This window comes from Mustelus asterias, chromosome 7, assembly GCF_964213995.1.
Source record: "Mustelus asterias chromosome 7, sMusAst1.hap1.1, whole genome shotgun sequence".
In the NCBI taxonomy this organism is placed as follows: domain Eukaryota; kingdom Metazoa; phylum Chordata; class Chondrichthyes; order Carcharhiniformes; family Triakidae; genus Mustelus; species Mustelus asterias.
In genome coordinates this window covers 11,535,375-11,550,138 of record NC_135807.1, presented here as the reverse complement: position 1 = coordinate 11,550,138, position 14,764 = coordinate 11,535,375, and the positions used below count along the sequence as shown (strand labels likewise).

The 14,764-nt window shown below is 47.0% G+C and overlaps 1 protein-coding gene across 1 annotated transcript in view; it reads right to left on the bottom strand.

Moving 5' to 3' along the window:
• Positions 1 to 14,764, bottom strand: part of LOC144496035 (cadherin-7-like) — a 174,268-nt gene that overhangs the window by 83,686 nt on the left and 75,818 nt on the right. Inside the window, exon 6 of the mRNA XM_078216988.1 lies at positions 3,250 to 3,563. Coding sequence (XP_078073114.1) covers positions 3,250 to 3,563 — 314 coding nt within the window. The remainder of the gene's footprint in view (positions 1 to 3,249; positions 3,564 to 14,764) is intronic.

Below are 14,764 nucleotides of genomic sequence, written 5' to 3'. Positions count from 1 at the left end.
GTTCCGGGGACCCGGATTCGATTCCCACCACGGCAGATGGTGGAATGTGAATTCAATAAAAAATATCTGGAATTAAGAATCTACTGATGACCATGAAACCATTGTCGATTGTCGGAAAAACCCATCTGGTTCACCAATGTCCTTTAGAGAGGGAAATCTGCTGTCCTTACCCGGTCTGGACTACATGTGACTCCAGAGTCACAGCAATGTGGTTGACTCTCAACTGCCCTCTGAAATGGCCTAGCAACCCACTCGGTTCAAGAGAAATTAGGGATGGGCAATAAATGCCCCCCTCAGGGGCCTCAATTGCCCCCTACGCTCCAGCGGGGTCGGGCCGCCATCTCCCTGTTAGTGGGGAGCTACTTAAACCCCACTGAATGAGCGACTCTTGGTGGGGGGGAGGTGCCAGTGGGCCTGGAGACTTCAATCCCAGGCCTGCTAATTGCATTTAGATTATATTAAAATTAGGGGCTGCATAATTTATTCAGCTGCGCACCTATTTCCGGCGTAGAGCTGACAGCTCCGGATATCCGGGGTTGGGAAAGATGCTCAGGCCCGGGTGCCCAGCGCGGAGAGCACCAGGATGGCAGAATCAGGGCCCCAACTATTTCGACAATACTTCTGGTATTGTCATACTTCCAGCAATTCCCATCAAGCTCAAGGAGTCTTTCCTCAGGGATGTGGAGGGGGGGACATTTTCCGGCCGCACTCACCCCAAGATGGGAAAAACCCACCTGAGGTCAATGGACCTTTGTATGGGTCTGTGTCCTGCCCGCTACGATTCCAGTGGCAGACAGGACGGGAATATTCCACCCGTGGTGAGTCATTTATCCCTGTCCGTTCTGCCAATTTCTGGAACGAACCTTAAGCTGCACCTTCTGGTGGTCTCTCTGGTGGCAATAAGAAGCTCACAGGGTTAAAAGTAAGCTTTGTTATTTAAGATGTGTAGCATGCAGTGTCAACGATCTGTCAAGCATCACGAAACAGCCTCCCTCTATCTCTCGTGTCACAACGCTCCGGTCGGGACACACTGAAATATTATGGCAGGGTTTGAAAATCAGCCCCAGGTTATTTCACATGCAAGATGATGCACATTGCAAAGTGGCTTTGTTGACACAGCTCTCTGTGCAGGAGTGTGGACTTTCACAGAGTACAAAGGCTAGTTTTCCACTTTAAGATAGTATTATGTGCCATTCCAATCCATATGTGCTTTGCCCAAAGCCAGGTCTTTGACTCATTGGCCCTGATGTTTCATCCAGAACAATTTTCCGGGCAGTTTTTATCATTGGTGGGTTTTTCACGTTTTTCATTGCCTTCCAGTTGAGGGGGGAATGGGAGCGGGGTCGGGGGGGGGAACGGGGAGGGGGGTATTGGTTGTGAGGAGGCAGGTCCCAAGTCCGCCTCAAGCAGAATGAGAATCATAGAATCATAGAATCTACAGTGCAGAAGGAGACCATTTGGTCCATCGAGCCTGCACCGACTATCCCACCCAGGCCCTATCCCCATAACCCCATGTATTTGCCCTGCTAGTCCTCCTGACACTAAGGGACAGTTTATCATGGCCAAACAACCTAACCCGCACATCTTTGGACTGTGGGAGGAAACTGGAGCACCCGGAGGAAACCCACACAGATGCAGAGAGGACATGCAAACTCCACACAGACAGGGACCTGAGGCCAGAATCAAAGCTAGGTCCCTGGCACGTGAGGCAGCAGTGCTAACCACTGTGCCACTGTGCCGCCCGTGAATCAAACACACACTGTTGACATTATTCAGAATCACATTGTGGGATCCGTTGTATGGTTTGCTTCAGTTAAAGGACTTCATTTTAAGATATTTTTGCCTATGTAACTAACTCTGCTGAGCTCCAAAGCTAACTTGGCCACATTTTAAAACTCAGCTGGGAATTTTGGGATGAGCGTAGAAATTGACTGCATTCTTTGAAAATACCATGTTAGCAGAATCAACATTTTCATAAACAAAGTTTTTCACGGCCACAGAGCTGCCAATTGTTTATGAAGGCTCGGGACACGATTTGTACCAGCAATTTCAATAAAACAGATTGCCAATAACATATATTGTGCATTTCAGTGTGCGTTCCCAAATTCAGTGAGTATTCAAGATTAGTATGAGGCCTGGCTGAGAAGCTAGTCCCAAATCTCTCTCTCTCTTCGCTTCTGTAGTATTAATTTTAAGTTTTATTAAATCAAGAAAACTATTTTTAAAATCGCACCAAGTGCTGCCTACGTCTATTCTGAAGAATGAATAGAGCCTACACACATCTGGCCAGGTGCTCTGAACCACACCCCATTTTATGCCATGCAGGGGCTTAAACTAGGATTTTCTGCCCGCCGTCCCAAGGCATGTTTTGCGGGGGCGGAGGCGGCCTGCAGTTGGCTAGTGATGGGATCTTCAGGTACCACGGAAGGGTGTTGGTGACCATAGACATCTGGTTTGATCCATGGTTATGCTTCGCAAGGTATTGCAGTGGTTTGCCGTTGCCTTCTGCGGTGTGGCTGAGCAGGAAACTCTCCCACTCTTACCGCCTGCCATCAGGCATATTAGAAGGATGTCCAAGTTGAGAATCAATCTGTAGGACCACATTATCAACACATCTTCTGTGGCCAGCAAGTCTTGGGGTGCGACACGGTGCCGGTGCTGATGCTGTCAATATATCAGCAATTGCGTCCTTTGGCAATTAGTTTGTTAAACCTACAACATTGTTAAAGTCAGATAATGTGCCTTGGCTCAACTATAAATGGACACATGAGGGATCCTATGTCTGCTTAGCCCTGTATGCAAAGGCTTCATTTTAAAATATTTCTGCCTATGCACAATTATATTTAAATGCTAGACTGTAGGGGTTAACTAACTCTGCTAAGCTGAACAATTGTAGCTAGCTTGACTACATGCAGAATCAGAATGGGTTAGCTAAAAATTGACTACATTCCTGAAGGGTACACAACACAGGCAAACAACAGTTTCCCATAACACAGTTCTATAACAGTAGCTGTGAGGATTGTTTTTCTAGATGGAGACAGCATGTGAAAAACACTTCCAATAACGAGATAAGGGTTGAAGTGAGGCAGCAGTGCTAACCACTGAGCCACCGTGCTGCCCCGTCTGTATAGCTTGCAAGAAGCAACACTTTTCAATGTATCCCAATACATGCGACAATGAAATCCAATCAAAGCAATTCAAAGCATATAAATCCGTCTTTCTTTGAACTCGTTATGATCAGTGACCTACCTTGCCAATGTGGAGAGGTTCTGTTCCGAGGTACTCTTCCAAGACAAAGAGTTGGTTCCACAACAATTTCTGTCTGACGTGAGGGTGAGAGGGAGGCTGGTTGCCTGCTTGCTTGCGTCCTGCGTGGACCGAGGTGGTGATATGATACTCCAGCATCGCACATCCCATCAGGACGGCCCACCACTCGTGGCAGCTTAACATTCCTGGCAGTGGCGAAGACCGTCTGGCAGATTGAGTTAGCGGGGAAAATTTCCCGAGGGGACTGCTGTTTTCTGGTACCAGTCTGCTAAACACTGATAAAGTGCTGAACGGTTCTGAACGCACCGGGGAGAATTTTACACAGAAAGGTGCCCGATTTTTTCAACTTTTCACATTCCTGGAAGCCAAGGAAAAGAAAACAAGAGATGTGATCTTCTATTGTGACAGGATTTAATTCTATTTTTATCCATGGGATGTGGCTGTCACTGGCTAGACCAGCATATGTCGCACATCCCTCATTGCATTTGAGACGATGTATTATTTTAAGTTAGACAGGCAGTGAAAGCAGAAAATGCTTCATGTTTTTATGCAATTTTGTTCAGCTGGTTCCGTTTTGCGGGTGGGGAGGTGGGGGGGAAGTAGTGGGGTGCGAGGAGGTAGGTGCCAAGTCTACCTCAGGCAGAATGGGAATCGAACCCACACTATTGACGTAGAATCATCATGGTGGCACAGCGGTTAGCACTACTGCCTCACAGCACCAGGGACCCAGGTTCGATTCCCGGCTCGGGTAACTAAAGAACAAAGACCAAAGAACAATACAGCACAGGAACAGGCCATTCAACCCTCCAAGCCCACGCTGCTCCCTGGTCCAAACTAGACCATTCTTTTGTAACCCTCCATTCCCACTCTGTTCATGTGGCTGTCTAGATAAGTCTTAAACGTTCCCAGTGTGTCCGCCTCCACCACCTTGCCCGGCAGCGCATTCCAGGCCCCCACCACCCTCTGTGTAAAATACGTCCTTCTGATATCCGTGTTAAACCTCCCCCCCGCCTCACCTTGAACCTATGACCCCTCGTGAACGTCACCACCGACCTGGGAAAAAGCTTCCCACCGTTCACCCTATCTATGCCTTTCATAATTTTATACACCTCTATTAGGTCACCCCCTCATCCTCCGTCTTTCCAGTGAGAACAACCCCAGTTTCCCCAATCTCTCCTCATAACTAAGCCCTTCCATACCAGGCAACTGTCTGTGTGGAGCCTGCGCATTCTCCCTGTGTCTGCGTGGGTTTCCTCCAGGTGCTCCGGTTTCCTCCCACACTCCTAACATGTGCGGGTTAAGTGGATTGGCCATGCTAAATTGCCCCTTAGTGTCTCAAGATGGGGGAATAGCCATGATAAATGGTTGGGGTTACATGAATAGAGTGAGGGAGAGGTCCTGGATAAGATACGCTGTCAGAGAGAGTCAGTACAGACACGAAGGGCTGAATGGCCTCTCCTGTATTGTGGGGATTCTATGATTCTCTCATCCGAGTCAATATCTCATGTTGCCGTGCAAAGTGGGAGTGAATATGGTTCTGAAACAGACGATATCCATTACGCAGGTTGTTATAAATTTCTCCAGATTAGAAGACTAAGGAAATTTGGCATGTCAGCTACAACTCTCATCAACTTTTACAGATGCACCATAGAAAGCATTCTTTCTGGTTGCATCACAGCTTGGTATGGCTCCTGCTCTGCCCAAGACTGCAAGGAACTACGGAAGGTCGTGAATGTAGCCCAATTCATCATGCAACCCAGCCTCCCATCCATTGACTCTGTCTACACTTCCTGCTGCCTCGGCGAAGCAGCCAGCATAATTAATGACCCCACGCACCCCGGACATTCTCTCTTCCACTTTCTTCCTTCGGGAAAAAGATACAAAAGTCTGGGGTCACGTACCAACCGGCTCAAGAACAGCTTCTTCCCTGCCGCTGTCAGACGTTTGAATGGACTTATCTTGCATTAAGTTGATCTTTCTCTACACCCTAGCTATGACTGTAACACTACATTCTGCACTCTCTCCTTTCCTTCTCTATGAACGGTATGCTTTGTCTGCAGACCACACAAGAAACAATACTTTTCACTATATGTTAATACATGTGACAATAATAAATCAAATCAAATCAAATCTTTGTTCTTTGTACTTGGGACGCGAATAAATAAACTTAAAAAAAGATGATCAAGGAGGACGGAGAGACTGAATGGCCTACCGCGTACATTTGTGTGGAAGGAGCTGCACATAAGTGAGTGGTGGCTGCAGTGACTTTTCCTCCCACCGTTCGGGATTGTTAGTTTTGTAATGCTGCATTTCATTTGTGGAAAAAAAGTCACGCATTCCTGGCATTTACAAGTTAGAATGGGTCAGGAAGGGGGCGTGCCTTTCCTTTTTATGAAATGTCTGCTGTATTGGGATAAGATCTATATTTCATTAGGGAAGGAAATAGCTGGAAGGGATGCAATCCAAAGGTAGAAGCATGCTTGATGGCTGCTTCCCTGGGCAGGTATAGAACAAATAGCTCCTTTAGCTCCAAGACAGATAAATATTTTTCCCTGCAAACGACGAGGCAGCGATGTTAATGCACTCAAAAACAAAATGATTATTTGGACGCGTGTCGTTTGCCAGTGGGTTGCCTGCATGATCCGCCCGCGGTGTAGGAGGCATGTTGGTGGGTCCTGTTGAGCCTGTGTAAAGAACGAATGCTGAATATATTTTCCCCTCCATTTCCCGTCTCTCCCAGCAGGACAGCTGAATGAATTTAAAAGCCAAAAAAAAATACAGCGAAGGAAAGAACCCTGCAAAAGCGACAAAAAAAAACAAGGTAAAGCAGCTGCATCACTGCTCTGCCTGTGAGTCAGTTAGAATTAACTGCCTCATCTTGTTTGGTGGCCTTTGCAATTCAATGTTTTTTCGAATAGACAAGGGAAGGATAGATCTTGAAAAGCCAGCTCCTCCGCTTGTCAGTTTAATTGATGGCACAAGTTGTCCCTTTGTGAGGGAACCTTTTCAAAGGATTCAAATGCATTATCTTTGTCTATCTCGTGTGTGACTTCTGTGTTGTTGATTCTGACACAAAGCCAGCCCAGATCGGGCATAGTCTGATAGACCCATCTCACTCCTCTCCCCTGCTATCGGCCCGAACACTCATCCACCCCCCTTATGGCATGCTTGCCTTTATAGGACGGGGCATAGAGTATAAAAGTTGGGGTCTGATGTTGCAGATGTATAGAACGTTGGTTCGGCCGCATTTGGAATACGGCGTCCAGTTCTGGTCGCCTCACTACCAGAAGGACGTGGAGGCTTTGGAGAGAGTGCAGAGGAGGTTTACCAGGATGTTGCCTGGTATGGAAGGGCTTAGTTATGAGGAGAGATTGGGTAAACTGGGGTTGTTCTCACTGGAAAGACGGAGGATGAGGGGAGACTTAATAGACCTGTATAAAATTATGAAAGGCATAGGTAGGGTGAACGGTGGGAAGCTTTTCCCCAGGTCGGTGGTGATGTTCACGAGGGGTCATAGGTTCAAGGTGAGGGGGGGGAGGTTTAACACGGATATCAGAAGGACATATTTTACACAGAGGGTGGTGGGGGCCTGGAATGCGCTGCCAGGCAAGGTGGTGAAGGGGGACACACTGGGAACATTTAAGACTTATCTAGACAGCCATATGAACGGAGTGGGAATGGAGGGATACAAAAGAATGGTCTAGTTTGGACCAGGGAGCAGCACGGGCTTGGAGGGCCGAAGGGCCTGTTCCTGTGCTGTGTTGTTCTTTGTTCTTTGTTCTTAGTCTTGCCAGTGGTGCAAGCTGACATTGATTCCCCCATATTGGCATACGATTAGCGACCTGTATCGAGAGGTGGCATTTCCACAAAGGTGTGCAGTTTAGGCGGATTGGCCAAACTAAACTGCCCCTTCTTATCCCAAGATATATAGGTTAGGGGGATTAATCATAGAATCGTGGAATCACACAGTGCTGAAGAGGTCCTTCAGCCCATCGAGCCTGCGCCAACACGTGAGAAACACCTAACCTCCCACCTCATCCCATTTACCGTCCAAAGATTGTGGGTTAGGTTGATGGGTCATGCCAAATTAACCCTAGTGTCAGGGGATTAGCAGGGTAAATATGTGGAATTACGAGAATCGGGCCTGGGTGGGAATTTGGTCAGTGTGGACTCGATGGGCTGAATGGTCTCCTTCTGCACTGTAGAGATTCTATGATTCTGCACTTGGCCCATAGCCCTGAATGTTATGATGTGCCAAGTGTTCATCCAGGTTCTTTTCAAAGGATATGAGGCAACCCACCTCTACCACCCTTCCAGGCAGCACATCCCAAATCGTCACCACCCTCTGGGTAAAAAAGTTTTTCCTCACACTCCCCCTGAACCTCCTGCCCCTCACCTTGAACCTATATTCTCTTGTGACTGACCCTTCAACTATGGGGTACAGCTGTTCCCTATCCACCCTGTCCGTGCCTCTCATAATCTTGTACACCTCGATCAGGTCTCCCCTCAGTCTTCTCTGCTCCAATGAAAACAATGCAAGCCTACCCAACCTCTCTTCATAACTTAAATGCTCCGTCCCAGGCAGCATCCTGGTGAATCTCCTCTGCACCCCCTCCAGTGCAATCACATCCTTAGCAGGATAAATACATGGGGTTACAGGGTAAACTGGGGTATGAGTCAGCGTGGACTTGATGGGCCAAATGGCCTCCTTTTGCACTGTAGAGATTCTGTGATTCTGTTCTCTCAGAAGACAGTTCACCAGACTGATCCCTGGAACGGAAGGACTGACATATTGAAGAGAGACTGGATCAACTGGATTCTATTCACTGGAATTTAGAAGAATGAGAGGGGATCTCACAGAAACATATAAAATCCTGATGGGGCTGGACAGGCTAGATGTGGGAAGAATGATCCCAATGTTGGGGAAGTCCAGAACTAGGGGGTCACAGTCTAAGAATAAGGGGTAAGCCATTCAGGATTGCGATGAAAAATAACTTCTTCACTCAGAGAGTTGTGAACCTGTGGAATTCTCTGTCACAGAAAGCTGTTGGAGCCAGTTCATTAGATATGTTCAAGAGGGAGCTGGTTGTGGTCCTTGTGGCTAAAGGGATCAAGGGGTATGGAGAGAAAGCGGGAGTGGGATACTGAAAGTGCATGATCAACCATGATCATATTAAATGTTGGTGCAGGATCAAGGGGCCGAATGGCCTACTCCTGCACCCAATGAAGGCTCACAATGTAGCTCAGTTGTTCACTTGCTCAATGCTATATATATATTCATTCACAGGGTCAGCAAAAGAAACTTGTCCAGGAATTGAACCTTTTTAATTAAACAAAAGCAAGAGGAACAATAACTCCCTGGTGCATTCTTCCTTACAAAACCTCAACCAATCAGAGCTGACTAACCAACCAATCAGAACCCTTTTCTCATGCAGTAGAAATTGCTGTTTCCTTTGAAATTTGGCAATCTTGTATTTGTTCTGATGAGTGTAAGACTGAAAATTTTGACAATATGTGACTCTTTTCAGAAATACTAAAGTTCTATACCACCAAGCATCTAATTTGAGTCATGTTACTCTTATTTGCAAGTTCTCTTTGAATGATACTCTTCTGGACAAACTATCCGATCAACTATCATCACTGCATGCTTAAGAGAGAACCATAGGACCACAGAATCCCTACAGTGCAGAAAGAGGCCATTCGGCATATCGAGTCTGCACTGATTCTGCAAAAGAGCATCCCACCCAGGCCCTCCCCTCCGCCTTATCCCCGTATCCCCACACATGTTCCATGGCTAATCCACCTAACCTCATGGGCGGCACGGTGGCACCATGGTTGGCACTGCTGCCTCACAGCGCCAGAAACCCGGGTTCGATTCCCGAATTGGGTCACTGTCTGTGTGGAGTCTGCTCATTCTCCCCGTGTCTGCGTGGGTTTGCTCCGGTTTCCTCCCACAGTCTGAAAGGCGTGCTGGTTAGGTACATTGGCCATGCTGAATTCTCCCTCAGTGTACCCGAACAGGCGCGGGAGTGTGGCGACTAGAGGATTTTCACAGTAACTTAATTGCAGTGTTAATGTAAGCCTACTTGTGACAATCATAAATAAACCTTAAAACTTACTTGGACTGTGGGAGGAAACTGGAGCACCCGGAGAAAACCCATACAGACTCGGGAAGAATGTGCAAACTTCACGCAGTCATCCAAGGCCGGAATTGAATCCGGGTCCCTGGCGGTGTGAGGCAGCAGTGCCACCCCCTATCATTTTGGGAGTGCCTAAAAAAAATCATCGGATCACGAGCAGCACAGTGGCACAGTGGTTAGCACTGCTGCTTCACAGTGCCAGGGACCCGGGTTCGATTCCCGGCTCGGGTCACTCTCTGTGTGGAGTTTGCACATTCTCCCTGTGTCTGTGTGGGTTTCCTCCGGGTGCTCCGGTTTCCTCTGCCAGTCCAAAGATGTGCGGGTTAGGTGGATTAGCAATGCTAAATTGCCCTTTGTGTCAGGAGAGAGGCTAGCTAGGGTAAATGCATGGGGTTATGGGGTAGGGCCTGGGTGGGATTGTGGTCGGCAGACTCAATGGGCTGAATGGTCTCCTTCTGCACTGTAGGATTCTATAATTCTCGGATCAAAACTGTATCTTTTCCATAGGGAATTGTGACATGTTTCCTTGGGCAAGTATTCATGAAGATTTAGGAAAAACATGGCACTGATTATCAAGATGTGGAGATGCCGGCATTGGACTGGGGTAAACACAGTAAGAAGTTTAACAACACCAGGTTAAAGTCCTGTTGGACTTTAACCTGGTGTTGTTAAACTTCTTACTGATTATCAAGCCCTTGATATAATTGTTTTTAAGGTTTATTTATTAGTGTCACAAGTAGGCTCACATTAACATTGCAATGAAGTCACTGTGAAAATCCCCTAGTCGCCACACTCCGGCGCCTGTTCGGGTACACTGAGGGAGAATTTAGTATGGCCAAAGCACCCAACCAGCACGTCTTTCAAAATGTGGGAGGAAACTGGAGCACCTGGAGGAAACTCACACAGACACGGGGAGAACATGCAGACTCCGCACAGACAGTGGCCCAAGCCGGGAATCGAACCCGGATCCCTGACGCTGTGAGGCAGCAGTGCTAACCACTGTGCCATCTTGCTGGCCCTCAAGTATTGATATAGATGGCACTGATTATCAATCCCTTGATATAATTGAAACAAGAAGCTGATGAAGCTTGCCACTTGCAGTGGGAGGAGGGTTGTGTGGAACACACGTACTGACAGAGATCGATTGGGTTGAGTGGCGTTGCCCAGAGCTGTAAGCACTATTTAATGACTACAGCTCAGCTAATCACTGGATAAGCTCACTCAGCAGTCAAGGTTATCTCTGAATCGTTTCAGTAGATCTCAGTTGAGAAATGTATATCGTAATTCCTTATCATTTCCTCAACACATCTGAAAGATGGGGATAATTTTGACTGTGTATGACAGTACGGTGGTCCTCAGTGGAAATTAAAATTGTGTAAAATAGGAAGCTGATTCAATCTCACTTCATTGTTTTACACTTGTCATGCCAAATCAAATTTCATCCTTGGCAAGTTCATCTTCAAGATCCCACAAAGGGCGCAGGGAGAAATAATCAGGTATTCTGTTTTTTTCTCATGCTGTTCCGAGGAAACAGTGTTTCCCAAGGCAACGGATGTATGGAATCAGAGAATCGTATCGTGCAGCAGAGGCCCTTTGGCCCATCGGGTCTGCACTGATACGCGAGAAACCTGAACTCCCATCTAAGTTTATTCATTCGTGGGACATGGGCGTCGCCAGCTGGCCAGCATTTATTGTCTATCCCTAGTTGCCCTTGAGAAGGTGGTGGTGAGCTGCCATCTTGAATCGTTGCAGTCCACGTGCTGTGGGTTGACCCACAATGCCTTTAGGGAGGGAATTCCAGGATTTTGACCCAGTGACTGCGAAGGAACGGCGATATATTTCCAAGTCAGGATGGCGAGTGGCTTTGAGGGGAGCTTGCAGGTGGTGGTGCTCCCATTTATCTGCTGTTCTTGTCCTTCCAGATGGAAGTGTTTATGGGTTTGGAAGGTGTTGCAGTGCATCTTGTAGATAGCACACACTGCTGCTACTGAGCGTCGGCGGTGGAGGGAGTGGATGTTTGTAGATGTGGTGTCAATCAAGTGGGCTGCTTTGTCCTGGATGGCGTCGAACTTATTGAGTGTTGTTGGAGCTGCACCCATCCAGGCAAGTGGGGAGTATTCCATCGCACTCTTGACTTGTGCCTTGTAGATGGTGCACAGGTGAGTGGCAAGGGACAAGGGCCTACATGAATAGCCTCAGTCAGTACTAGAAGCCCTGAATGGAAGTACTACAAAGTAGCAAGTTATCAAATACAGTCATTCCAACCAAAACTGAAGAATTTTGCAATACAGAGGAAAAAATAACTGTACACATGAAATTCTGTCTGTAGCTGTACACATGCTATATATAGGTCAAAGCATTGTCAAACTACACATATGCAATAATACTTATTAATTCAGTTGAAATGAATAAAGTGATTTCACAAGGACAGAATGATAGAATCCCTACAGTGCAGAAGGAGGCCATTCAGCCCATTGAGTCTACACTGACCACAATCCCACCCAGGCCCTATCCCCGGAACCCCACGTATTTACCCTGCTAATCCCCTTGGCACTAAGGGGCAATTTAGCATGGCCAATCAACCTAACCCGCATATCTTTGGAGTGTGGGAGGAAACCGGAGCACCTGGAGGAAACCCACGCAGACACGGGGAGAACTCCACACAGTCACTCAAGGGAGAACTCCACACAGTCACTCAAGGCAGGAATCGAAGCAGGCTCCCCAGCACTGTGAGGCAGCAGTGCTAAAATAGATAAGATATTTTGAAAGATTCAAGCAGTATGAACCAGAAAGCACAACGCAAACCTTCAGATTGGCAACATACAAAGTTGTACAAGTGACATTCGAGCAAAACGACCTTGTGGCACATGGAAATGTAATATTCAGTTTAACCTGTTAATTCATTGATCATTGTGCCTCTTATGGTGACACAGCTATACTTAAGATCAAGTGGTTTATCTGGGAGTTGGTCTCTGAAAGGCTCCCAAAGGGTTTGACTTGAATGCGGAGAAAGCTATCAATCAGGCACAGCAAAAAGAAGCATTTAAGAAGATCCCCAATGGCACGATCAAATGTGTACGTGGAGTTAAGAGAAAGCAGGCAAATCCCCAAACAATGAAGCCACGATCAAAGCCAAAAGCTCTGTAGCAATGTTATTTATACAGCGTGATAAACGGCCTATCCATCTCAGGGATGAATGTTTGATTAGTCCAGCCATATGCTCAAAGACAGGCCAGTGCAGAAATATTTGCAAATTGAGCCGGGAGAGATGCGCTTGAAGCAAGTTTTCGTCTGGCTGTGACAATTAGCAGCAAAACAAGCCTGGACATGGAGAGTGAACCTGTCACTTAACAGTCATCCAGGAGACATCGATGTTGAAATTGGAGCAGGATGTTCCTGTGGGTCCTCAAGGATGAGACTGAATTTGACCGTCTGCAAAACCAATCAGTGCAATGGAGTGCAAAAGACAGAACACCAAAGGCAATTTCCCAAACTATTCGAGGCCTGGGGAGAATGGAATCCGAGAATGCTAAAAAGCTCAGGTCAAGTGTAATTAACATCCAGTGCTAAGCTGGATGGGAAATAGATTATCTGGACAAGGAGATGGAAACGGTATAAGCAAAACAGACAAGTTTTATTTGTCACTAGTCTGTTTGTCCACAAGCCACCAGCAACAGATGATCAAATGATTATCCGCATCTTAACCAGTCACTTCCCTCACTGCCAGTGCCCAGTGGCAGCTGTGCGTATCATCTCCACAAGACGCACTTCAGCAACTCACCAAGCCTTCTTCGACAGCACCTTCCAAACCCGCAACCTCCACCATCTAGAAGGACGTGGGCAGCAGACACGTGGGAGCACCACTACCTGGAGGTTCCTCTCCAAGTGATCTTTCTCTACACCCTAGCTATGTCTGTAACACTACATTCTGCACTCTCTCATTTCCTTCTCTATAAATGGTATGCTTTCTCTGTAGAGCACATAGGAAACAATGCTTTTCACTGTATACTAATACATGTGACAATAATAAATCAAATCACATCAAACCTGGTCACCACCTGACAATAAGGAAGTGGAGGCTTTGGAGCGGGTGCAGAATCCAAGATGTTGCCTGGATTAGAGAGTATGAGCTATATGGACAAACTCGAGTCGTTTTCTCTGGAGTGACAGAGGCTGAGGGGAGACCTGATATAAGTCTATAAATTTTGAGAGACATAGATAGGGTTGACAGTCAGAATCTTTTTTCTCAAGAGTTGAAATGTCTAATACTCGAGGACATGCACTTAAGGTGAGAGGGGGAAAGGAGATGTGAGGGGTCAGGTTTTTTTTTACACAGAGAGTGGTAAATGTCTGGAACACGCTGCCAGGGGTGGTGGTAGAGGCAGATACGATAGGGGCGTTTAAGGGGCTTTTAGATAAGAACATGAATGTGCAGGGAATAGAGGGATATGGACCAAAGGCAGAGAGAAGGGATTAGTTTGATTTGGTGTCATGTTTGGCAGAACACTGGGCTGAAGGGCCTGTTCCTGTGCTGTACTGTTCTATGTTCTCTGTAAACCACGCACCATCCTGAATTGGAAATATATTGCTGTTCCTTCACAGTCACTGGGCCAAAATCCTGGAACTCACTCCCAAACAGCACAGTGGCTGTACCTACGCCTCATGGACTGCAGTGGTTCAAGAAGGCGGCTCACCACCACCTTCAAGGGATGGTCAACAAAAGCGGACCTTGGTCGCATCCCCTGAATGAATGAATTAAAGGGACGATGATTTTAGTCCCAAGACTTGGTCAAAGCCGAGGCCAAAGCTGCTTCAAAAGATTTTGCCTTATTAAACAAATAGGGCCAGATTGTGCCAAGTGACTTCAATTCAGAACTTCCCTGTGCCAGAAAGGCTTTAAGAGTTTTAACAACACCAGGTTAAAGTCCAATAGGTTTAATTGGTAGCAAATGCCATTAGCTTTCGGAGCGCTGCTCCTTCATCAGATGGAGTGGAAATCTGCTCTCAAACAGGGCACACAGAGACACAAAATCAAGTTACAGAATACTGATTAGAATGTGAATCTCTGCAGCCAATCAGGTCTTAAAGATACAGACAATGTGGGTGGAGGGAGCATTAAGCACAGGTTAAAGAGATGTGTATTGTTTCCAGACAGAACAGCCAGTGAGATTCTGCAAGTCCAGGAGGCAAGCTGTGGGGGTTACTGATAGTGTGATATAAATCCAAGATCCCAGTTTAGGCCGTCCTCATGTGTGCGGAAATTGGCTATCAGTTTCTGCTCAGCGACTCTGCGCTGTCGTGTGTCGTGAAGACACGCTTGGAGAACGCTTACCCGAAGATCAGAGGCTGAATGCCCG